Source organism: Panthera pardus, unplaced genomic scaffold, assembly GCF_024362965.1.
Source record: "Panthera pardus isolate Hobbes unplaced genomic scaffold, ASM2436296v1 HiC_scaffold_8, whole genome shotgun sequence".
NCBI classification, from domain to species: domain Eukaryota; kingdom Metazoa; phylum Chordata; class Mammalia; order Carnivora; family Felidae; genus Panthera; species Panthera pardus.
Window position 1 is genome coordinate 21,399,867 of NW_026527013.1, and position 27,341 is coordinate 21,427,207.

At 38.7% G+C, this 27,341-nt stretch overlaps 1 protein-coding gene across 5 annotated transcripts in view; it reads right to left on the reverse strand.

Annotated features, from left to right (window-relative positions):
• NEK4 (NIMA related kinase 4) overlaps positions 1–27,341 on the reverse strand; it is a 50,343-nt gene that overhangs the window by 13,856 nt on the left and 9,146 nt on the right. For 3 of the 5 annotated variants that reach the window (XM_019417151.2, XM_019417145.2, XM_053898005.1), the window contains 9 exons: positions 26,712–27,089; positions 20,216–20,386; positions 19,555–19,707; positions 19,023–19,089; positions 18,128–18,237; positions 16,709–16,797; positions 15,261–15,466; positions 14,670–14,803; positions 13,008–13,448 (listed from right to left, as the gene is read on the reverse strand). In XM_019417151.2, the coding sequence (XP_019272696.1) occupies positions 13,344–13,448; positions 14,670–14,803; positions 15,261–15,466; positions 16,709–16,797; positions 18,128–18,237; positions 19,023–19,089; positions 19,555–19,707; positions 20,216–20,386; positions 26,712–27,089 (1,413 nt within the window). In that variant the 3' untranslated portion in view covers positions 13,008–13,343. Of the gene's footprint in view, positions 1–13,007; positions 13,449–14,669; positions 14,804–15,260; positions 15,467–16,708; positions 16,798–18,127; positions 18,238–19,022; positions 19,090–19,554; positions 19,708–20,215; positions 20,387–26,711; positions 27,090–27,341 lie in introns of those variants that run through there. The other 2 variants (XM_019417150.2, XM_053898004.1) reach the window with 1 other exon arrangement.

The following is a 27,341-nucleotide window of genomic DNA, read 5'->3' on the forward strand; positions in this document are numbered from 1 at the left end:
TGTCCACCCCTACTGCAGTAAAGGTAGCTGAAGTGGGTCCTTGGATTCACCACAAGCAGAATGAAGCCAGCATCTCAAAACTGGGAGTGCATTCCTAATCCACCAATGCTATGCAAGCTGACCATATGAAAAAAGCAATCCGCAATTCCAGAGGCTCCAAGAGACTACAACCCTGCTTTAGTCACTCCAGAAGCTGACTAATGTAGGCACGGCAGAAGCTTGAGGAATCGATGGTCCGATGAAACAAAAGACTGTGCTTATTTTCTATGTTTCCGTACTGTGATGCACTGTCATGCCTTGTTTCTCACTATTATTGTGATTCGTGCTCTACTCTTTGCCATAGGATTGTCCAAGGCCACCCCAGCCAGCTGGAAATGTGAGAGGTTTCTGTTAACACTCACCTTCCTTTTGTGGATAGGATACTTCATTGGTACCAACATGGGGAAACAATGGCCATAAGAGACTAAAAAATTAGATTCCCACAACTTTATAGTAAAACAACATACCCCAGTCCTACTACCAGGGTTTGGCTCTCAAAAGCTCAATTACTGGGAAAAACTATCTTGCCTAGTGGGGAAAAAGTTCATCATCGTCTCTGTTAAAAACTTAACATGCCTAAGCCAAAGATTTTATAACTCAACTGCCCAGAAAACCCAATGGTGGGGGACCCCAGATCACCTTGAGCCAGATCAGATCCCCACCCCTTGTTTAACTTCTCTCACCTCTGAGAGGTCTGAGACAATATCAATGCAGCCATCAAATGGCAGGCCCCAGGTGGACTATACTAGATATGTGGAAAGACAGCCTATATAGTACTTCCCTCAGTCTGGTCAGGGTCATATGTGCTGAAAACTATTCATCCATCTTTCTTCCTGTTTCCACCTGACAGAGAGAAACATTTGAGAGTTCAAATGTATAGGGACAGGAGACTCAAAGGAAGAAGCGTGCCTTACAAACTGGCAATTAAAAAGATGATAAATGGCCTCCCAAGTGTATAATCCATTATTATAGCCCTGCCACCTGGCCAGAAGATGGGTCTTAGGGTTACCACACTCCCATTTACATGCAAATAAACCACATAATGAGACTATAAGCAGTTATAAAAATTGTAACCAATAAAACTGCCAGAGCTCTTACCTTACTAGCCAAGCAACAAACCAAAATGTGCCATGCTATCTATCAAAATCGCTTGGCCTTAGATTACCTACTTATTTCTGAGGGAAAAGTTTGTAAAAAGTTTAACCTAAGCAACTGCTGCCTACAGATAGATAACAAGAAAAAAAGTCATAGAAGAGATCACAAGTCAAATAAAAAAGACTGCTCATGTCCCTGTCCAGACCTGTAACAGTTAAAACCCCAGGGAGTTATTTGGAAGATGGTTTTCAACTTTCAGGGGATTCCAAAGTCTCATAAAAATTATCCTCCTAATTCTGGGAGGTTGCTTAATCCTCCTACCTTGCTTGGGTCCCCTGGTCTGCCTCCAGTCTCACTGAGGCCATAATTTAAAAAAAAAAAAAAAAAAAAAAAAGGATGGCCACTCATATAATGATGTTATAAAAATATAAACCTCTAAATCAAGATGATGTTCTTTGACCCAAAATAGAGGGGTCCGAGCATCAAAGTGGGGAAGGTGGTAGGGTCCCCTCCCTAAGAAAAAAAATCTCAAGGCAACCTGACTATACGGCCTATATGACAACATCCCTCATGACCTTGTAACATGAGACCACTTAATCAGACTACATGTTTGTGTGTTACCGTATATGGGAGGCAAAGAAGTAAAAAATATATAAAAAAGTATGCCACGTGGCATTCAGGGCTCAGTTCTTTGGGTACGAACCCAACTGAGCAGTGCCAACAGGAATAAAGTTGCTTCCTGGAAAGAAAAGCCTCAGTGTCATGACTCTCTGCGTGAGAATCCTGCTACAAGAGAACCCAGAAATGGACCCACAAACATATGGCCAACTAAATCTTTGACAAAGCAGGAAAGAATATCCAATGGAATAAAGACAGTCTCTTCAGCAAATGGTGCTGGGAAAACTGGACAGCGACATGCAGAAAAATGAACTTGGACCACTTTCTTATACCACGAGAAAAATAAACTCCAAATGGATGAAAGACCTAAATGTAAGACAGGAAGACATCAAAATCCTCAAGGAGAAAGCAGGCAAAACCTCCTTGACCTCAACTACAGCAACTTCTTACTCAACACGTCTCTGGAGGCAAGGGAAACAAAAGCAAAAATGACCTATTGGGACCTCATCAAGATAAAAAGCTTCTGCACAGTGAAGGAAACAATCAGCAAAACTAAAAGGCAACCAACGGAATGGGAGAAGATATTTGCAAAGGACATATCAGATAAAGGGTTAGTATCCGAAATCTATAAAGAACTTATCAAACTCAACACCCAAATAACAAATAATCCAGTGAAGAAATGGGCAAAAGACATGAATAGACATTTCTCCAAAGAAGACATCCAGATGGCCAACTGACACATGAAAAAATGCTCAACATCACTCATCATCAGGGAAATACAAATCAAAATCACAATGAGATACCACCTCACACCTGTCAGAATGGTTAACATTAACAACTCAGGCAACAACAGATGTTGGCGAGGATGCGGAGAAAGAGGATCTCTTTTGCACTGCTGGTGGGAATGCAAACTGGTGCAGCCACTCTGGAAAACAGTACGGAGGTTCCTCAAAAAATTAAAACTAGAACTACCCTATGACCCAGCAATTGCATTACTACGTATTCATCCAGGGGGACACATGCAACCAATGTTTATAGCGGCACTATCAACAATAGCCAAAGTATGAAAAGAGCCCAAATGTCCATCAATGGATGAATGGATAAAGAAGATGTGGTATATACATACACAATGGAGTATTACTCAGCAATCAAAAAGAATGAAATCTTGCCATTTGCAACTACATGGATGGAACTGGAGGGTATTATGCTAAGTGAAATTAGAGAAAGACAAAAGTCATATGACGTTACTCATATGAGGACTTTAAGAGACAAAACAGATGAACATAAGGGAAGGGAAACAAAACTAATATAAAAATAGGGAGGGGGACAAAGCATAAGAGACTCATAAATATGGAGAACAAACAGAGGGTTACTGGAGGGTGTGTGGGAGGGGGGATGGGCTAAATGGGTAAGGGGCACTAAAGAATCTACTCCTAAAATCATTGTTGCACTATATGCTAACTAATTTGGATGTAAATTAAAAATACATATATAAAAAAATAAAAAAAGAATGAAATCTTGCCATTTGCAACTACGTGGATGGAACCAGAGGGTATTATGCTAAGTGAAATTAGTCAGAGAAAGACAAGTATCATATAACTTCACTCATATGAGGAATTTAAGGTATGAACAGATGAAAACAAGGGAAGAGAAGCAAAAATAATATAAAAACAGGGAGGGGGACAAAACATAAGAGACTCTTAAATATAGAGAACAGAGGGTTGCTGGAGCAGTTGTGGGAGGGGGGATGGGCTAAATGGGTAAGGGGCATTAAGGAATCTACTCCTGAAATCATGGTTGCACTATATGCTAACTTGGATATAAATTTAAACAAACAAACAAATAAATAATAAAATACGTCTAAAAAAAAAGGAAATAATGACTGAAAACTTCCAAATGTATTGAAAAACACTGATCTACACATCCAGGAATCTCCATGAACTCCAAGCAGGATCAACTCAAAGAGATCTACAGACACATTAAAGCAAAAGTGCTAAAAGCCAAAGACAAGGAAACAATCATGAAAGTGGCAAGAGGAAAACTGTATCACTTATAAAGGAACTGAAATAACATTAACAGCTAACATAAACAACAGAGACCAAGGGGCAGTGGAATACTATATTCAAAGTGTTCAAAGAAAAAAAATTGTCAAGCAAGAAGAATCCCATAGCCAGTAAAGCTGTCTTTCAAAAATAAAAGGTGAAGTAAAGACATTCCCTGGTGAAGAATTTGTCGCTAGCAGACCACTTTACAAGAACTGTTAAAGGCAGGGTTGCCTGGGTGGCTCACTTGGTTAGGCATCCAACTTCAGCTCAGGTCATGATCTCATGGTTCATGGGTTCAAGCCCTGCATTAGACTCTGGCTGACAGCTCGGAGCCTGGAGCCTGCTTCGGATTCTGTGTCTCCCTCTCTCTCTGCCCCGCCCCCTCTTGCTTTGTCTCTGTCTCTCAAAAATGAATAAACATTAAAAAAAAAAAAAAAAAAAGAAAGAACTACTACTAAAGGTAGTTTATCAAGCTGAAATCAAAAAGACCCTAGACAACAATTTTAATTTACATGGAAACATAAAAGCACTACTTTGAGGGGAGGTTATGGAGAGGATGTGACCTCTGGTTCACTTGTGAACCTAATCCTGGCAACTAGAGGTTCCCATCCTCTCCTGTCCTTGGAATGTACATTCCATTTGCCTTCCCTACTCCCAAAGGCTGCCCAAGGGCATAGCCTTGAGATAGTGATGTGGTGTTGAGACCATCTGGACAGTATATGTGATTGAACTCAGTTAATATAACATATATATATATATATATGTGAACTTCTGAGATTTGGCAGGTAGGTGTGGACATCTACTCATCCTGTGGCTGCCCAAGACAAGCCTCATATGTAAGTTCCCTTCCTTATTAAAACTGCCACCTACCAATGTGGAGCGTTTGCCTCTTCCTTCCCCCTCTCTCTGCCCTCCTCCTACCAGGGGCCAATTTCAGATGACACCTCAGAGTAATTATGAAAATAAAACCTAATATATATGCATATTGTTTTTCCTTTCTTCTCGGAACTGATTTTAAAATAATTATACAATACAGGGTGCCTGGTTGGCTCAGTTGGTTAAGCGTCAGACTTTGGCTCAGGTCATGATCTTGCAGTTTGGGCGTTCCAGCCCAGCATCAGGCTCTATGCTGACAACTCAGAGCCTGAAACGTGCTTTGGATTCTGTGTCTCCCTCTCTCTCTGCCCCTCCTCCACTCATACTCTGTGTTTCTCTCAAAAATAAAAAAAACTAAAAATTTTTTAAAAAGTAATTACACAATATGTATGAAAGCGGGCAGAGGAGAAAGCACCAGGACTTCTTCTCCTCACATGGACAAAAAACTGCCCTGACAAAATGCCTGATGTAACTATATTGGACCTCTGCAGTCTATTAAAGACTTGTAACTTCCAGGGGAAGGCTGGTAAATTGTGGTTAATTTCAGTCAATTTCAGTCCCTAGCACCCCCAAGCCTGGTAGCAGGCAGCTGGGTGGGCAGATGTTCCTGGAGCAGTCTGCACACAGCTTGTGGAGCCAGGGTAGGCAATAAGAACTTGTCCTCCAAGTCCTGGGGGTCTGTGTACTAACAGATGATTGCTTCTTCTGCTCACAGAGTTGCAAACACAGAAGCAGGCAACCACTGTTGCAGCCCTCAGTGACAGTTACAAACCTCTCCCCCTCCAGCTGATGCAACTCTCAGGGGATTTGAAGAGACAGATATATGTGTATAGTGGGAGTCCCAGAAGAGGAAGAAAGAGAAAGAGAGATTTGAAGAAATAATAGCCAAGATGTATGAAGTTTTAACAAAGACATGAATATAAACATCCGAAAGTTCAATGAACTCTAGGATGAAACAAACAGTTCTTACCCAGACACATTATAATCAAACTGTTGAAAGCTGAAGAGAAAGGGAGAATCTTGAAAGCAGCAATAAAGGAGCAACTTATCACATACAAGGGATCTCCAATATGATATCAGATTTCTCATCAGAAGCTTTGGAGGGCGGAAGACAGTAGTGCAGTATTTTCAAAGTGAAACAACAACACAACACAAAAACCCAACTGTCAACCAAGAATCTTTTATCTGGCAAAAATGTCCTTTAAAAGTGAGGGAGAAAAAAACAGTGCCATTTGCAACAACATCAATGAAACTTGAAGGCATTATTCTAAGTGAAATAAGTCAAACAGAGAAATACAAATACTGTATGATCTCACTTATATGCAGAATCTTAAAAAAATGAACTCTCTAGGGGCTCCTGGGTGGCTCCATTGAGTGTCCGACTTCAGCTCAGGTCGTGATCTCATAGTTTCTGAGTTCAAGCCCCGCACCAGGCTCTGTGTTGACAGCTCAGAGACTGGAGCCTGCTTCAGATTCTGTGTCTCCCCTTCTCTCTGCCCCTCTCCCGCTCGCACTCTGTCTCTTTCTGTCTCTCTCAAAAATAAACGTTAAAAAAAATTTTTTTTAATGAACTCTCTCTCTCAAATAAACAACAAAAAAATTAAGAATACCAATTACTCACTAAGTCTTTCAAAAAACAGAAGGTGAGGGAACATTCCCCAACTCATTCTATGAAGCCATTATTACCCCGATAACACAACCAAAGACATCACAGAAAACTAAAGACCAATATCTGGTAAGAATATGACAAAAGAATCTTCAACAAAATACTAGAAACATGACTCCAGTAACATAGAAGTAGTAGTATGACCAAGTGAGGTTTATCTCAGGAATGCAAGGATGGTTTAACATCCCCAAATCAATAATGTTACACACCCTATCAACAGAATTAAAAACAAAAACCATATGATCATTGAAATAAAAAGCATCTGACAAACCTAATACCTTTTCATGATTAAAAAAAAAAAAAAAACAAAACACTCAACAAACCAGGAAAAGAAAGAACCTTCTTCAAGCTGGTAAGTGGTATCTATAAAAACACACAGGCAACTAATGGTGAAAGACTGGATGCTTTCCCTCCTAGATCAGAAACAAGTCAAGGACCTCCACTTGTACCACTTCTACTCAATACTGTACTGGAGGTTTTAGCCAGGGCAATGAGGCAAGAAAAAGAAGTAAAAGACATCCAGACTATAAAGTAAAGCTAACTCTATTCACAGATGATGTGATATTATATAGAGAAGATTCCAAGGAGTGCACAAAAAAAAAAAAAAAAAAAAAGAGTATTAAACCCAATAAACAAGTTAAGCAAGGTTGCAGGACACAAGGTCAAGATTTCCAAAATCAAATTTATTTCTGTGCATTTGCAGTAAATAATCCCAAATAAATATAAGAAAATTCCATTAAGATCAAAAGAATAAAATACTCAGGAATAAATTTAACGAGAGGTATAAAACTTATGCTCTGAAAACTATAAAACATTGTTTAAAGAAATTTAGATCTAAAATTTAATAAACATAAAATCACCTCATGTTTATGAACTGGAAGTCTTAACTCTGTTAAGATGGTAATACTCTATATAAACTAATCTGCAGGTTCAATGCAATCCCTATAAGAATCCCAACTGGCTTCTTTGAAGAAATTGACAAGCAAATTCTAACATTCATAGAATTATAAGGGACCCAGAATAGCCAGAACAATTTTGTTTTTTGTTTTTTTCAATATATGAAATTTATTGTCAAATTGGTTTCCATACAACACCCAGTGCTCATCCCAAAAGGTGCCCTCCTCAATACCCATCACCCACCTCCCCTCCCTCCCACCCCCCATCAACCCTCAGTTTGTTCTCAGTTTCTAAGAGTCTCTTACGCTTTGGCTCTCTCCCACTCTAACCTCTTTTTTTTTTTCCTTCCCCTCCCCCATGGGTTTCTGTTAAGTTTCTCAGGATCCACATAAGAGTGAACACATATGGTGTCTGTCTTTCTCTGTATGGCTTATTTCACTTAGCATAACACTCTCCAGTTCCATCCACGTTGCTACAAAGGGCCATATTTCATTCTTTCTCATTGCCACGTAGAACGCCATTTTGTATATAAACCACAATTTCTTTATCCATTCATCAGTTGATGGACATTGAGGCTCTTTCCATAATTTGGCTATTGTTGAGAGTGCTGCTATAAACATTGGGGTACAAGTGCCCCTATGCATCAGCACTCCTGTATCCCCTGGGTAAATTCCTAGCAGTGCTGTTGCTGGGTCATAGGGTAGGTCTATTTTTAATTTTTTGAGGAACCTCCACACTGTTTTCCAGAGTGGCTGTACCAGTTTGCATTCCCACCAACAGTGCAGGAGGGTTCCCGTTTCTCCACATCCTCTCTAGCATCTATAGTCTCCTGATTTGTTCATTTTGGCCACTCTGACTTAGCCAGAACAATTTTGAAAAATAACCAAGTTGGAGGATTCATCTATCTTGATTTTAAAACTTACTACAAATCAACAGTTAACAAGACTGTATGGTACTGGCATAAGGACAGACACAGATTAAAGGAGCAGAATTGAGAGTCTAAAAATAAGCCCAAGTGTATATGGTCAACTTGTTTCTTTTTTGACCAGGGGGCAGAACAGTCTTTCCAAGAAATGGAGGTCAGACAACAAGATAGCCACATACATAAGAATGAAGATGGACCTTTACTGCATACAATATACAAAAATTAACTCAAAATACATCAAAGACCTAAATACACAGATTAAAACTACAAACCTTTTAGAAGAAAACATAGAGGTAAACCTACATGATCTTGGATTTGGCAAAGGATTCTTTGATGACACCAAAAACACAAGTAGCAAAAGAAAAATAGGGGCGCCTGGGTGGCTCAGTCGGTTGAGCATCCAGCTTCAACTCAGGTCATGATCTAGCGGTTTTTGAGTTTGAGCCCCACGGTGGGCTCTGTGCTGACAGCTCAGAGCCCGGAGCCTGTTTCAGATTCTGTGTCTCCCTCTCTCTCTGCCCCTTCCCTGTTCACGTACTATCTCTCTCCATCTCTCAAAAATAAATAAACATTAAGAAATAAAAATAAAAATAAATTGGACTTCATCAAAAATGAAAATTTTTGTGCTTCAAAGAACACTATCAAGAAAGTAAAAAGACATTCTCCCATTCCCACAGAATGGGAAAAATATACACAGATCATGTATTTGATAATATGACTTGTATCTAGAATATATAGACAATTCCTATAACTCATTAATTAAAATATAAATAACTCAATTTAAAAATAGGCAAAGAACCTAAGTAGACATACCTCCAAAGAAAATATACAAATGCAAAGTAATATATGAAAAGATGCTCAACATCAGTTGCAATCTGGGAAATGCAAACCAAACCACAATAAATACTACTTCACACTTGCTAGGATGGCTATAAACCAAAGGTCAGATAATAACAAGTGTTGACTAAGATGGGGAGAAATCAGAACCCTCTTACACTGGTGGTAGAAATATAAAATGATGCAGTTGCTTTAGAAAGCAGTCTGGAATTGGGGCGCGTGGGTGGCTCAGTTAAGCATTCGACTTTAGCTCAAGTCATGATTTCACGGTCCATGTGTTCGAGCCCCACATCAGGCTTTGTGCTGACAGCTCAGAGCCTGGAGCCTGCTTCGAATTCTGTGTCTCTGTCTTTCTCCGCCCCTCCCCTGCTCATGCTCTCTCTCTCTCAAAAATAAATAAGCATTAAAAACAAAAAAACAAAAAGCACAGTCTGGAAGTTCCTCAAACATTTAAATGAACAGTTACCATGTGACCCAGCAATTCCACTCCTCATTATACATCCAAGGGAACTGAATCCACACTGAAGCCTGCACACCAATGTTTATATCAGATTTAGTCACAATAGGCAAAAGGTGGAAACAATCCAAATGTCCAACAACTTATAAAAAAATTAAACAAAATGTGGCATATCCACACAACAGAACACTATTCAGTTGGAATGAGGTACTGATAAATGTTCCTGTACACATGAACCTTGAAGACATTATGCTAAGTGAAAAAAAGTCACAAAAAACTATATATTTTATATGATTCTATTAAATGAAATGTCCAGAAAGGCAAATCTATACAGAGAGAAGGCAGATTTAGTGGTTCCTTAGGATTGGAAGGAAGAGAAGATAGAGGGTCAATAGCTAAAAGTACAAGGTTTCTTTTTAAGGAGACAAAAATATTTAAAATTGACTGTAGTGATATGTGTATTTGTGAATATATTAAAAACCACTGAAGTGCACATTGAAAATAATTTTTAACATTTACTTATTTTTGACAGAGAGAGAGAGAATGAAAGCAGAGAAGGGGCAGGGAGAGAGGGGGACAGAGGATCTGAAGCAGGCTCTGCACTGACAGCAGAGAGCCCAGTGTGGTGCTCAAACTCATGAACTGTGCGATCATAACCTGAGCCAAAGTCTGACGCTTAACCAACTGAGCTACCCAGGTGCCCCTGAAGTATATACTTTAGTGGGTGAGTTGCATGGTATGTGAATTATATCTTAATAAAGCTATTAAAAAAAGTAATCCTTTATTTAATCACAATTGAGTTGAATCAACTGAATCCTAGAACAGAATGATTTTTTTTTCTTTTGCTATAAAGGATATCAGTGACAACTCATGAAATTTAAATAACGTCTGTAGATTAGATAATGGTATTATATCAGTGTTAACTTTCTGAATCTGATCACTGTGCTGTAGTTATATAAGGACATATTCTTGTTCCTAGGAAATAAAATGAAGAATTCAGGGGTGGAGGGACATCATGTCCACAACATTCTCACAAATGGACAGAAAAATAATTGTACATATGGAGAAAAAGAATAATGAAGCAAAAGTGGTAGAATAGTAATGTTAGGGAATATAGATGAGTATTCAGGAATTCTTTATACTATTTTTGCAACTGCTAGTCTAAAATTATTTTAAAATAAAAAATTAAAACAACACAACAAAGTCATCTAGTATTAAATTGCTGGAGAAGTGACATTCAGTGGCTGTCCAGAGCAATGGCCCAGTTTGTTCATAACCCTGCAGAGAAGGCTCCAGTGCTGCTGTGACTTACTCGAAGCACTGACTGGCCACATTTTGGCACTATGCTGAGGTTGAACTAGTTCCTCCCACCAGTCTTTGCTGAGATCCCTACTGCTATTCAGAGCTTGAAAAAAAGTCAAGAGTGCTAAACTGACAGCTTCCAACAGCTCACAGTCAAGGAAGCTCTGCTGAATAGACTAGAGCGGTAGCCACTGAGGTGTGGACGTGTTGTGTTGTTTTTAATTTATTTAAATCCAAGTTAGTTAACATATAGGGTAATAATGATTTCAGGAATAGAATTTAGTGATTCATCACATATAACACCCAGTGCTCATCCCAACAAGTGCCCTCTTAATGCCCATCACCCATTTAGCCCATCCCCCGCAATACCCCACCAGCAACCCTTACTTTGTTCTCTATATTTGAGTCTTTTATGGTGTGCCTCCCTCTCTGTTTTTATATTATTTATGCTTCCCTTCCCCTATGTTCATCTGTTTTGTTTCTTAAATTCCACATGAGTGAAATGATATATTCCTTTCTCTGACTTACTTTGTTTAGCATAATACACTTTAGTTCCATCCACATTGTTGCAAACGGCAAGATTTCATTCTTTTTGATCACCAAGTAATATTCTATTGTATATACCACATCTTCTTTATCCATTCATCAGTCGATGGACATTTGGGCTCTTTCCATACTTTGGCTATTGTCGATAGCACTGCTATAAATATTGGGGTGCGTGTGCCCCTCTGAATCAGCATTTCTGTATCCTTTGGATAAATACCTAGCAGTGCAATTGCTGAGTTTAGGGTTGTTCTATTTTTAATTTTTTGAGGAATGTCCATACTGTTTTCCAGAGTGGTTGTACCACTCTGCATTCCCACCAGCAGTGCCAAAGGGTTCCTCTTTCTCCACATCCTCACCAATATCTTCACCAATATCTTGTTGTCTGAGTTGTTAATGTTAGCCACTCTGACCAGTGTGAGGTGGTATCTAATTGTGGTTTTGATTTGTATCTCCCTGATGATGAATGATATTGAGCATCTTTTCATGTGTCTGTTAGCCATCTGGATGTCTTCTTTGGAAAAAAGTCTATTTGTGTCTTTTGTTCATTTCTTCACTGGATTATCTTGTTCTTGGATGTTGAGCTTAAGATTTTGGATACTAACCCTTTATTTGATATGTCATTTGCAAATATCTTCTCCCATTCTGGTGGGTGCCTTTTAGTTTTGCCGATTATTTCCTTCGCTGTGCAGCTTTTTATCTTGATAAGGTCCCAATAGTTCATTTTTGCTTGTGTTTCCCTTGCCTCCAGGGACATGTCAAGTAAGAAGCTGCTACAGCCGAGGTCAAAGAAGTTGTTGCCTGTTTTCTCCTCTAGGATTTTGATAGCTTCCTGTCTTACGTTTAGGTCTTTCATCCATTTTCAGTTTATTTTTGTGTATGGTGTAAGAAAGTGGTCCAGGTTCATTCTTCTGCTAAGTCATTGTCCAGTTTTCCCAACACCATTTGCTAAAGAGACTGTCTTTTTTCCACTGGATATTCTTTACTGCTTTGTCCAAGATTAGTTGGCCATACAATCGTGGGTCCATTTCTGGGTTCTCTATTCTGTTCCCATTGACCTGTGTGTCTGTTTTTGTGCCAGTACCATACTGTCTTGATGATTACAGCTTTGTAATACAGCTTGAAGTCTGGAATTGTGATGCCTCCAGCTTTGGTTTTCTTTTTCAACATTACATTGGCTATTCAGAGTCTTTCCTGGTTCCATGCAAATTTTAGAATTGTTTGTTCTAGCTCTGTGAAGAATGCTGGTGTTATTTTGATAGGGATTGTGGTGTGGATGTGGTTTTATGTCAATGAGATCATAGGTAAGCATGGCATCGTTGGCTATAATGTTTGAAGACCAATCTTTAAAAAATTTTTTTTTTGACGTTTATTTATTTTTGAGACAGAGAGAGACAGAGCATGAACGGGGGAGGGTCAGAGAGAGAGAGACACAGAATCCGAAACAGGCTGTAGGCTCTGAGCTGTCAGCACAGAGCCCGATGCGGGGCTCGAACTCACAGACCACGAGATCATGACCTGAGCCGAAGTCGGCTGCCCAGCCGACTGAGCCACCCAGGCGCCCCATGAAGACCAATCTTTAACATCTGTTTATATTTGGTTTATTATTTGAGTGTTCTTGGACCATGTGTGTTCAGACTAGTGTCTGGATAAAATAAGATAATGCATCAAAAACAATATAAATAAATTGGTGGAGAAGCAACTGTATTTCTAGGAATTTAAGGCTTCATTGTCATTGCTATTATTATCACCAAACAACTAGAAATACAAATATTTAAAAATAAAGCTAGTCAAAAGAATGTTTGTTCAGGCACTTCTACTACTTTGAAAATTTTCTGTTTTTTAATTTTTTTAACATTTATTTATTTCTGAAAGACAGAGCATGTGTAGGGGAGGGGCAGAGAGGGAGACACAGAATCTGAAGCAGGCTCCAGGCTCCAAGCTGTCAGCACAGAGCCCAACACGGGGCTTGAACTCATGGACAGCAAGATCATGACCTGAGCCGAAGTCGGACGCTTAACCAACTAAGCCACCCAGGCGCCCCTACTCTGAAAGTTTTCTTATGCAGGTGTGATGTAATGCAGTTGACTCACTGGAGAATAATCTACATGACCCAAAGTGAGTGGTCATCTCAATCAGGAAATAGCCCTGCGACAGTAGGAAAAGAGCAAAGGCCTCAAAAGCACAGGATCGATCAAGTGATTGTTACCACAAGAAGCTGACTATGCTTCTAAGCTCAGTTGTACCATTATGTAAAAATTACATGTTACAAAACTGTGTACAGTATAATTCTATTTGGGCTTTAAAACAAAACAAAAAAAGCCTATGATACATATATGGATGTGATGGATGTGTATATACACAGCAAACTACAGACAAATGCATAGAGGATAAAAGGCAGTATAGAAACAGTGAGGGTAGAGAACCTAAGGAGGCTTCACGCTGTTAGCGCAGACCAGAGCCCGATGTGGAGCTCAATCACATAAACCGCGAGATTACCTGAGCCGAAATCAAGTTTCAGATGCTTAACTGACTGAGCCACCCAGATGCCTCAAAACTGGAATTTATTTAGAGCAAGATCCTATATCATTCTAATAAAAATCCCAGCTAGGGATTCCTACCCGCTAGGATGGCTGAAATCAAAATGATGACACTAACAAGAGTTGACAAGAATGTGGAGAAATTAGAACCCTCATACATTGCTGGTAGGAACGTAAAATGGTGCAGCTGCTTTGGAAAAGAGTTTGGCAGTTCTTCAAAACGTTAAACGCAGACTTTCCATATGATTTAGCAATTTCCACTTCTAGATGCATACCCAAGAAAAATGAAAACCTATGTCCACACAAAAAACTTGTACACAAATGTTCACAGCAGCATTACTCATAATAGCCAAAAAGTGGAAGCCTAAGTGTCCATCAGCTGATGAACAGATAATCAAAATGTGGGATAGCTACAGAATGGAATAAATAGCATTTGACCATATAAAACAATGAAGTATCTGATATATGCTACAACATGGATGAATCTTGAAAACATTATGCTGAGAGAAGCCAATCACAAAAGACCACATGTTTTGTATGATTCCATTTAAATGAAATGTCCAGAACAGGCAAATCTACAGACACAGAAATATCAGTGGCTGCTTAGGGGTGGAGGGCTTGGGGACAATGGAGAGTGACGATACAGGCTCTCTTTTGGAGGTATTAAATGTTCTAACATCAGCTGTGGTAATGGCTGTACAATTCTGTGAACATACTAAAAACCACTGAATTGTATGCTTTAAATGCGTGAAATGGATAATTTCAAAAGTCTGTTAAAAAGAATTCCATCGCACAAGCAGTTGACACATTAGGCTGATGGGACACTCACCTCTCTCTCCACTTCATCCTCCTCTTCCAAAAGATCATACACCTGCTCCAAAAGTTGAATCCCCAGGCCCTGGATTACATCAGCTCTCAAGACTTCAACTATTCTTCTGATCTTTTCAGAACCTGGCATGATAGCTAAAAAGAAATAACAAAGATAGGGAAAAATAAACACTTCACTGCAACAAGAACATGTTTTTGTAAAAATCTTGTCATGTTAAGATTTTTTTCACTTTGACAAGAGCTTGGTTTAAGCACTTCATGTATTTTTAATGACTACAAATGTATACATGAACTTACACTTCATGTCTCGTTACCAATCTCTTAAACCTAAATCTACAGCTATCTAATTTGAAGAAAAGCCACATGAAAAACCCAAACATGCATTTTATTTATATTTATTTTTTAAAAACAATTTGCATGCAACTTTTCAGGAACACAACTATTGTATAAAACAAGATATGCCTTTTATGGAGTTATTGAAAGAAAATAATTAAAAAAAGCAAAAACATTTTGGGAGCATTAGCTTCTTGGTGTGACACATTTCTCCAATAAACATGCTTTCCAGTTTGCTGTAAAAGAATAAACTGATCACCAGAGGGTAGCTCTTTAAAATGGAGTTCCTCAGCTTCTTCTGCAACTTTCCCATGAAGTATCAGTGTATCTCGATACTTCCGATGAAGTTTAAATTCTGACACTGGATCTGGAACGAGGAGATCTTCATAGCTCTCCTTAGGGTCTAATTTTAGGGTCTGAGTCATCAGTTGGACCAAGTCACTCATTTCATTTGTATGACCTTTCCTGGGGGGAGCGGGGGGGGGGGGGGGGAGAAAATAAGTCCCCTTGTGATTTCATTGGCTTTATGAGAATTTTTCATCAAAAAATTAGATGCAAAACAACCTTCAGGAAGTTCTTCTAAATAGGCAAGTAAGCTCTTACAGACAGACCCTTCTGTAAATAATAAGTATAAACCCAACAAAATTAAAACTCAAGCATGTGAAGACAATGGAGCATATACAAAACCTGTATGCAGGTTCTGTAGGGGCGTCAACACCTTTTAGCCTAAGGGCCATAGGCAGCTAAAGTACAAAAGAAAACCCACAGTCTTTCTGGCCTGCAGAGACAAAGGACAAAGTTCAATCATAGCCACTAGAGAGTGAAATTTTAGAAAGGAAAGAGCCAGAAAGAAGCTCCAGGTTCTATGTATAAATTCTGCCCAACTATTTGCAAGTAACTTAATTACATCCACATACAAAGTTCAAGAATATCAAGCAATACAAAAATACCAGCTCCCAATGAGATAAAATTGACAATGTCTGACATCCAGCCAAAAGTATCAAACCTGCAAAGAAGCAGGAAAATAGCACACCTTTATAAAGAGAAAAAAATCAGTTAATAGAAACAGACCCAAAAGTGACACAAGTGATAGAATTAGTTGATAAGGACACTTAAGTGGTTATTATAAATATATTCCGTATGTCCAAGGTAGAGGAAAGCATTAACATCTTAAGGAGAGGCATGGAAGATATAAAAAGACCCAAATAGAACTCCTAGAAATTAAAAGTACACTATGTTAAATACATGAGATAAGATTAGCAAACTAGACGCTGTAGAAGAAAACACTAGTGAACTCAAAGATATGGCAGTAGAATCTATGAAAAATGAAACAGAAAAAAGTCTAAAACACACGAACACCATCAGTGAGCTGTGGGACAACTTTAAACAATCTAATATATAGGTAATTAAAATCCTCAAGAAGGCAAAAATGGATCCAAAAAAATTTTGAAGAAGTAACAGCCAAAATTTTTATGGATCTGATGAAAATTATAAACCCATAGATCTTAAAAGACATTCTAGAAGAATTCTGAATGAAATCAGATGTGTTCATTAGAAGAGATTATTTTTAGCTCTAAGATGTACAAAAACCCATTTATAATGTTATCGATGACAGCACTGCAGGTCTGAACACCATGACAAACGTATATTTAGGATTAATTCAAACAGAAATTGTTTATGAAAGAAGACAGAAAAACAAGAACATACCGTTCTTTGGAATCCCCATCTGATTTATCAGTTGAACTTGTAGAAGAACTTAATTCATCCTCAGAGAGACAGTGGATGACTTTCCTTTCCTATTAATGTTTGGAAAAACACAATTCCACATGACAACACAACCAGAATGTAATGCATGCACCACTCTCAGATGCAATGTCTACATACAACACACACCTACATCCAATTTAACCGGACAATCTAATGATATAAAAATTGAAGTTACTTTCCCCAAATGATGTCCCAGTTCACCTATAAAGTACACAAGTGAACCATGAAGAACCTTAAAGGGAAATTTTACAAGGCCCTGGAAAGTCTCAGCTATGAATAAATTTTCTTTCCAGAGGCGAGTGGACAAACAGTTCTGGTACTCCAACTCCCACACAGAGGGCTGGTGCTCTAAAGAATTTTAAACTAGAAAAAATGCCACATAAATAAAAGCAACCTCAGTTTATATCGGAGACTCTTTGTTAAAATACTTTAAAGGAGTACTTGACTTAATTACACACAAACCTTAAAACTTTAGACAATGGAGAAGACTGTGTTAATTAGTGAAACAATTTATTCATAGAATATTGTTAAAGAAACAAATCTTCCTTACTTTCAAGAGCAAGAAGTTTCTGTTTTTAAAAATAATTATATGCTCCTAGAAATAATGTCAGAAAGTGCAGTACAGAAAAATGGATCATTTTTCCTGAAGTATCAATACACAAAAAAGTGAAAATGGGTTGGAAACCTGCAATTACCTATGTAGCCACTAGGTGCTGCCCCTACATCATCCCTAGGCGAGAAGGTGATGAACTCTGACACAAACAGGAAACTGAGCAAAGATAATAAGCAAGTGAGACTAAAATTTGGCCAGGTAGGTGGGTATATTGGTTACACAGCAGAATAAGCAAAAGGTTGCCTAATGGAAGCCGTTTAAAGTCTTGTTTTAAATACTACCTAAAGAAAGATAGTAACTAACCTACCAACTGCTTATAAGAGCACCTGTAAAACTCATTCCCTTAATGGTACAAAAATAACCTTCTTAATTATTATTCACCAGTTCTTTTCCTTATCAAGAGTGAAAAGGTGGGGTGCTTGGGTGGCTCAGTCAGTTAAGCATTAGACTCTTGATTTCAGCTCAGGTCACGATCTCACAGTTGTGAGATCAAGCCCTGTGTTGGGCTCCACATCCATGCTTAAAATTCTCTCTTCCTCTGCCTCTCCCTTGTGAGCACTTTCTTTCTCTCTCTCTCGCTCTCGCTCTCCTCAAAAAAAAAAAAAAAAAAAAAAAAAGTGAAAAGGCAGAACTTAAGCCAGTTCTGTCCCAGAAATAAATGGAGCTGGCAGTTATGAGGCTTACTGTATTAGGCTTGCCAGATGATATAGACACGTCCCCCCTTTCCATAGGACTATGTAATATACCTGAGCCGCACAGCAGTCAGAAGACAACCATCGGCTAGGGGTGGGCTGGCCTTCCTCTGGTGGTTTCCCTGGTCCTGATGCACTCAGAGAAGCTCTCCTCACTGAAGGGCCTGAAAAAGTGACCACCCCAGCAGTTGTTTGTAGTGGGCTGGCCCCAAAAGAAGAGCGCTTTACACAGGATATATGAAAGATACCCCAGCAAGTGCCAGCCCAGAAGTACCTCAGACAGCATATTCATCATCACTCTGGTACCTGACATCTCAGCTCAAACCTCAGCTCTAGGTCTACCGGTGCTGTGACCCTGGGCAAGTTATTTAAGCCCTCCAAGCCTCAGTTTCCTCAGCTGCAAAATGGAGATAATGCTGCCTGCCTTTGACAGCTACTGTAAACATGAGATGAGACAATGCTCTTAAAACGTTTACCATAATGCTTGAGACATAGTCAGCATTCAATAAATGGAAACTGCTAGTCCTGTTTTTAGATGATAGCGATAAGAATGATCACAGCCCTCAGCCCAGGGAAGCACCATTCTCCCAGCTTCCTCTCTCTGTTCCTGAGAAGATACCACTCTTTGACCAGCAGAATCTGAACATGGAAACAAACTGAACACTCACTCCATTTCCTGTCTGAAATCTCCCAGGAGTTAATGCCACTCAAACCCCTCTTGCTCTCTTTTTAATATCCTTTTCCTCTGATAATACAAGTTCCAGACCCAACAGCCGCATATGTTGATTTTTTTAAAGATTTACCAAGAAATTTTAAAAATTCTCCCAAATCTGTTTCCCAGATGGATCACTGATGCTGAAAATACTTCACATCTCACAATCAGAACCAATGCTACATCCATAAGCCATACCAACAACTTCCAATAGATGAAGGAAAGAGAAAACTTTACCTGAGGGGAACACCTCTTCCTGTGACTGCTTTAGTCGCCTCCTCTCTCTTGCTGATAATGGTCGATCCTTTTAAAGAAAGTCCGTTACTTTCATTCCTTCTTACTATTTTTAGAACACCTGGAATGCGTGACATTATCATCCAGCACTATAGGACAGGCCTTCCACAGGCCTTTAAAGGAACGTGTTTGAAACCAGTCATATCCTGGTTACAACTACTAGCTAGAATGATCAGAACACTCATTTCTGGGAAGTACTCATTTTTGGAAGGGTAAATGGAAAATTTTGCATTTCCTACATTCAGAATCTACTTTGGTATCCTTAATTAAGTGGAAGCAACCATCCCTGGAACTATAGAATCTGTCCATTTCAATGAAAGCTTCTGCTGAGAATCACAAATTTGTCCCCTCCATTGTTTGGCAAAAGGCAGGGCTAAGATGTTTTAACAGAAAACTTCACAATATATATAGGATTTTTATAACGAAAAAGTTTTATAAGAAGGTTGAAACGAATCCAATATACACTCCAACAAACCTTGGATGATGGCACCTCCCTGCTGCTCGAACAGCTCACAGTAGACCCAATGACCACTTTACTTTGATTTTCAGCATCTTTTTGTGATAATGTGATATCCGTTTTTCCGATAGTGGGAAGAGAAGGCAAAAGTCGAGGAGGAGCCTCTTGGAACTTAAATAATTAAAAAGGGGAGGTGGGAATTATCAGTTTCATATACAACCATTTCCAAAGTTCCCCTACCAGTAAGTCTCCTATGTATTTGGCAGTGATTTGCTCTCAAAAACTTCAAAACATTGCATTTTATTGGAAGGAAACTCTGCCAAAAGTGAATTACCATCTGAGAAGCTTATAGACAGGGTGCTTGTGAAAGAAATGAGGTGTCGACATGATTCTATGCAGAAGATAAGGGAGAAACTATTCATCAGTATAACACAGGAGGGATCAGAGAAATACTCTTGTTAGCCTGTTCCTTTAACTCTCAAGAGGATTTGTCCATTTTTGATGGAAAAGATAAGAGCTTTACTCTGTTTCCAACTCACTGACATTTGAAAACTAATATTTAGCATCTTACCATTGCTACCCCTCTCCATATGTTCCCTGCATTTCTTATGTATGTTTTTGGCAACTGTTAGTCATTCTAAATAAAGTCTATTTCCCAAGCAACAGCACAGTGACTTACTTCAAAGAGATCTCCGCTGACCTGTGTCCTTTCCCCACTGTGTTCAGGGTGTTCTCTTTTCTTCTGTCGTCGTTGTCGAGAGAGGGAAGGCTCAGACCCGGAGCTGTGTGGCTGTAAACCTGGGTTGGTCCTGTCTGGTTTTTCTAGAACACATTCACCAGCAACTTGATCCTTAAGAATAATGAAATTAAACAAACAAAAAAGAAAACAGAATAATGAGATAGTCTTGAACTTCCAAGTGACCAAACTATTTTAAAATTATAAATGGAAATGAGTGTCTTTATCAAAATGAATGCTCATTTGCAGTGTGGACAGGCAAAGACAAAATGCTGACATTGGTTATCCACATTTTCTGGCTTTTTTTCCTCTTTTCCCAAATAAAAGTAAGTAATCATTTTAATTACATTACTCAGATTGTTATTAACCCAAACTACTGACGTTCGATTCATGTTTTAAAAAAATACTTCTTTTCATAACTTTTAATAGGATTTGTATTCGGAAAACTAGGAAACGTTTTAAATGAAATCCAATTTAATATATACATACTTCCCAAGTAAATATCAGTTATTTGGATACACCCTAAAAAGCACCAAGAAAACAGCACTGGGTTTGGAGTCAAATGGAATCCTATCTGAGAAACTTAATACTCCTGAACCTCAGTTTCCTCCTCGATAAAGCGGTATAATGCCTCACACACACTGCCTGACTGAAGCAGGCTGGAGGAGATGGTGCATTCAAGTACTTAGGACTCTGTCTAGGACATACTAGATGCTCAAAAAACAGGAGCTATTCCTAGCAGTAGTGATGATAAGGTAAATTACCTTCTAAGTTATAAAGATCACAAAGGACTTAGTATTTTATTTGGATAGCTGGTTTTAGAAACAAATGCATACAAATTATTAAAATAAAATAGATTTTTACATTTCTTTTTTCTCCATTTTTTTTTTTAAGAGAGAGACAGGGAGAGTATGCACAAGCAGGGAAGAGAAGCAGAGAAAGAGAGAGAGAGAAAGAGAGAGAGAGAAAGAGAGAGAGAGAGAGAGAAGAGAGAGAGAGAAAGAGAGAGAGAGACAGAGAATCCTCAAATCCCCAGCAGGCTCCATGCTGAGTGTGGAGCCCAAAGCAGGGCTCAATCCCACAACCTTGGGATCATGACCCCAACCGAAATCAATAATCCGATGCTCAACCAACTGAACCACCCAGGTGCCCTTTATGTTTACTTCTTAAACAATTTTTAACTATCAGAACATCTGACAGATGGACACTGGTAATTGAATCTCATTCAAGCAGCACATTTTTATCAAGAGCCCCTGTGTGGTACATTTTAGAAAGAAAAACAAAAAATGCAATGTTAATACAAGGTGAGGTTGCTTTTTTAAAAAAAATTTTTATGGTTATTTATTTATTTATTGAGAGACAGAGAGCAGGGGAAGGCAGAGAGAGAGAGAGAGAGAGAGAGAGAGAGAGAGAGAGAGAATGAATCCTAAGCAGGCTCCATGCTGTCAGCACAGAGCCCAACATGGGGCTTGAACTCACAAACCATGAGATCATGACCTGAGCCAAAATCAAGAGGCAGACACTTAACCAAGTCCCACCACCCAGGAGTCCCGCCCTGAGGTTGCTTTCTAAGAGTCATTATCATCTACCATTTAGGTTCTCTGCCAAACACAAACTAACAACTCCTGTAAGAAAATAATTTGTAAATTTATTATTTCGAGTCCATGTAACATTATACAAAAAATATAGCAAATGATTACATGTTTACAATATTATACAATAAGCTGGCTGAACAAGGAGACCCTGATAATAAATAGTGATATAATTCTGGACAGTGAAATAAATTTTTCTCTGCTGTTAAGTACAGGATGTTCAAATAAAGTTTATACAGATACAAGAATGACAGAACAAATGACTTAAGCAATTCATTTCTCAATGAAATCCAATTGGTCCTAAAAAACTTCTACCTTTATCAATAAAAACAGTAACAACAACAACAACAACAAAAAAGAGGAAATGCTAGACATGAAGTTCTATCAGAGAAACAAAAAACCCGTGTGATATATGTAAAAAAAAGATAGTGATCAGGAACAAGACAAAGATGTCCACCTTCACTACTTCTACTCAATACCATACTGGAGGTTCTAGCCAGGGCAGTTAGGCAAGAAAAAGAAATAAAGGCAACCACATCTGAAAAGAAGAAATAAAACCATCTCCATTTTCAGATAATATGATATTATATTCAGAAAATCCTATAGTTCATTATAAAAAAATTATTAAAGGGGGTCTGGGTGGCTCAGTCCGTTAAGCATCCAACTCTTGATTTTGGCTCAGGTCATAATCTCACGGTTTGTGAGACCAAGCCTGGTATCGGGCTCTGTGCTGGCGGCACAGAGCCTGCTTAGGATTCTCTCTCTCCCTCTCTCTCTGCCCCTCACCTGCTTGCACTCTCTCTCAAAATAAACATTAAAAAAATTATTAGAACCAATAGAGAATAGATGAGTTCAAGGTTGTAGGACATAGGGCCGATATGCAAAAATCAACTGTATTTCTATACACAAGCAAAGAACACTATGAAGATAAAATTAAGACAACTCCATTTATAGTAGTATCAAAAGGAATAAAATATTTAAAAATGAATTTAATAAAAGAAGTGCAAGGCTTGAATACTAAACAGCAAAAAGTCTGTTAAAGACCTAAATAAATAGAAAGACATCTCATGTTAATGGACTGTAAGACTTAAATATTAAGATAGCAATACTGTGGAAATGATCTACAGATTCAATGCCTACTGAAATCTCAGCCCATTTTGCAGAAATTAACAAGCTGGTCTTAAAATGGAAATGCAAAGGACCCCAAATAGCCAAAACAATACTAAGAAATAATAATAAAGTTGGGGGTGACTGGGTGCCCCAGTCAGTTAAGTGACTGACTTCAGCTCAGGTCATGGTCTCATGGTTCATGAGTTTGAGCCCTGTATTGGGTTATCTGCTCTCAGCACATAGCCTGCTTTGGATCCTCTGTCTCCCTCTGTCTCTGTCCCTCCCCTGCATATGTGCACACATGTGTGCACACTCTCTTTCCCGAAAATAAACATTTAAAAAAGAAAGTTGAAAGACTTCAACTTCTCTACAATAATTAAGACTGTGTTACTGACAGGGGGCAGACATACAGATCAACAGAACAGAACTAAGAGTCTAGAAATAAGCCATTACATTTATAGTCTATTGATTTTCAACAAGAATGCCCAGACAATTCAATGGAGAAAGAATAATCTTTTAATGAATGGTGCTAAGACAAGCTGATATTCATACGAAAGCATGAAGCTGGACCCCTTCTTCACACCATACACAAAAATTTAACTCAAATGGGTCACAGACTTAAATGTAAGAGCTAAAACTATACACTCTTAGAAGAAAACATAGGGATAGGTATCCATAACACCAAAAGCACAAGTGACAAAAGAAAAAATAGACAAAACCGGACTGCATCAAAATTACAAACTCTTGTGCTTCAAAGGATACCATCGAGAAAATGAAGAGAACTCACAGAAAGGGAAATAATATCTTCAAATCTTATACCTGGTAAGGGACTGACATCTAGAATAAAGAACTCTTACAATTCAACAATAAAAAGATGAATAAACCAATTAAAAAGTGGGCAAAGGATCTGAAACAGTACTTCTCCAAAGTAGGTATACAGAAGGCCAATAAGCACATGAAAAGATGCTGAACACAGTTAGTCATTAGGGAGATGCAAATCAAAACCACTGTTAAGATACCACTTCACACTCACTAAGATAAGCTAGGAAAAAAATAATACAAAACAGAAAATACCAAGTATTAGTGAGGATGTGGAGAAACTGCAACTCTTGTATATTGTTGGGAAGTAAAATGATGCAGTTGCTTTGGAAAATAGTTTTAGAGTTCCTCAAAAAGTTAAACGTAGAATTAGCATACGTAAGACCCTGCAATTCCACTCTTAGATACATACCCAAGAGAACTGAAAACGTACGTCCACACAAAAACTTATGTATAAGAATGTTCGTAACAGAATCACCCATAGTAACCAAAAACTGAAAACAACCCAAATGTTCATCAACTGATGAATGAACAAATAAAACATGGTATATACATACAGCGAATTTATTTGGCAATTTAAAAAGGAATGAAATACTGGTATATGCTACAACATGAAGAAATCTTGAAAACATTATGCTAAGTAAAAGACGCCAGACACAAAAGTCCCTAAATTTATGATCCTATTTCTAGGCCTACCTCATTTCATTATACTCCACTTAATTGCGCTTCACAGATACTGTATTTTTTACAAACGGAAAGTCTGTGGTAGCTCTGCAATGACCAAGTCTACCGGCACCATTCTTTCCAGCGGCCTTTTCTTGCTTTCTGACTCTGTCATGTTTTGGTAATTCTCACAATGTTTCAAATGTTCAATAGTACAATAGTTGTTATGGTGATCTGTGATCTGTGGTGTTACTATTGTAGTTGTTTTGGTGCACCACAAATTGTGCCCATAAAAGATGGAGAACTTAACTGATAAATGCGTGTGTTATGATTGCTCCACCTACTGGCCATTCCCCCACCTCTCTCCATCTTCTTGGGACTTCTAACTCCCTGAGACACAACGATATGAAAATTAGGCCAATTACTAACACTACAATGGCTTCTAAGTGTTCAAGGAAAAGGAAGGGTCAACCAATGTATCAAAAACTTCACTGCTGTCTTAAAGAAATTGCCACAGTCACCCTTACCCTTCAGCACCTACGGCATTGGTCAGCACTCATCAGCATTGAGGTAGGACCCTCCACCAGCAAAAAGATTATGATTTCCTGAAAGCTCAGATGATGGTTAGACTATAATGTAAACATAACTCTTACATGCACCAGGAAACCAAAAATTTCATGTGACACCCGGTACTGCAATGTTTGCTTTATTGCAATGATCTGTAATTGAACCCGCAATATCTCTGAAGTATGCCTGTACATGAAATGCTCAGAATAAGCAAATCCATACAAATAATGGTTGCAGGGGCTAGAGAGTGACTATTAGTGGGTATAGGGTTTATTTTTGAGGCTATAAAAATGTTCTGGGGCAGTTGGGTGGCTCAGTCCATTAAGCCTCTGACTCTTGATTTCGGCTCAGGTCACAATCTCATGGTGGTGGGATTAAGCCCCTAGCTGGGCTCCATGCTGAGTGTGGGGCCTGCTTGGGACTCTCTCTCTCCCTCTGCCCCTCCTCCCCTGCTCCTGCTTGCACGCACGCTCTCGGTCTCTCAAAAGAGAAAATAAACATTACAAAAAATGTTTGGGAATTAGACAGTATGATTGTATAACTCTATAAACAGACTAAAAATCACTGAATTAGTACTGTGAAATTAGAAAAAAATGAAAGAAGTATACCTGAATATAATTTGAGAGCCAAGCAGAACACATAATTTTATCTACAAAATACTAAGAATCCCAGTGTCCAAAGAAAGCTTAAGACTTCTGTCTAATGACTTTAAGTGACAAGAGCATTACACGTGGGCTTTTCCACAAAAATAAAATTTTATTAGAAACATTTGAATATAAATGTATAAAATAGTTTTATATATCTATATAAAAATGATATCAAATATATTTAGCATAGTATAAAAACAGTTAATATACAACTTAAATATATTTTTAGAATATTTTACATATAAAAACGTAAAGTTCACCAAATGTTCTTTCTCTCTAATCCTCAGCTATTGCCATGCTTCATTTAACTCGGGCTTCTTTCCAAATTCAAGTAAAAGTTAACCTTTAAATTTACTCAGAACAGTCTCTTAGTATCAAAATCCTTTTGCTCATTTGCTTTTCTCCTTCTTTTCTTTCCCCTTTGGTTCCAATACATATATATATTTTTTTTATTCTTAAGAAATGAGATCAATCACTAACTTTTCAAGAGCAAGAAGAAATGTGATGTTACCTACTTGTTGGAACTACCCATCCATGCGGAGGCCTACGGAAGAGTGACAAAAAAATGGGACAAAACATACAAGTACCCTGCTTCCACCAAATACCCTATGCCAGGGCACAGAAGGGATCTAAGAAGCCCTGGGTCCTATCCTTTAGTTTGTGTAATGTTTATTTAAAAAGAAATTTTTTTTAATGTTTATTTATTTTTGAAGGAGAGAGAGACAGAGAGTGAGCAGGGGAGGGGCAGAGAGAAAGGGAGACACAGAATCCAGAGCAGGTTCCAGGCTCTGAGCTGTCCGCATAGAGCCCAAAATGGGGCTCAAACTCACGAGCCACAAGATCATGACCTGAGCCAAAGTCAGATGCTTAACCGACTGAGCCACCCAAGCACCCCAGTTTGTGGAATGTTTAAACTGGTACACAGAGTAACTAACTTTCCCAAAACACCAACTAGAACAGGACAAACAACACGAGCCACACCTTCATAACTGCACTTTCCAGTCATCTCTCTGAAACCAACACCTCATGCATATCACTCACCTGGTCTTTTGGCTTTTGGTCTGTGTTTAGGGGTTGCAGAGGATTCAGTCGGTCATTCCTTCCCCCAGCAACATCACCAGAGGACCATGTGGGAATCAGGTTTCTGGGGTGAGTGCTGGGCTTTGTGCCATCCTGCAGCTTCTCCTTCACTTGAGAAATACCACATTTACCTTCTAGCTCATTCTCCCGAACTAAGCCATCTTTCAGTGAGTCCCTCCTTTCTGAAGGTAGGATGTCAATATTCACTCTACTGATCGTGGCTAGTGATTCTGCAGTATTGCTCACGTCCAGCTTGGAGGTGTGGACTTTCAGACTTGCTGGTGACTTCAAGGGGCCAGTGACCATGGGTTTCTCCTGGGACAAATATTTGTCTTCACCCTGAGTGAAAATAGGCTTCTAATTTATTACAGCACTCCTCACACCTCATAAAATTAACTCAAAAGGAATGGCAGGTTCCTCAGAAGTTAAACATAGAATCATCACACAACCTGGGAATCTCACTCCTAGGTAAATATCTCGAAGAACTGAAAAGTAAGACTCAAACAGGTTATTTGCTCACCAGTGTTTAGAGCAGCATTATTCACACTGGCCTAAAAGTGGAAACAACCTCAATGTCCATTAGCAGATGAA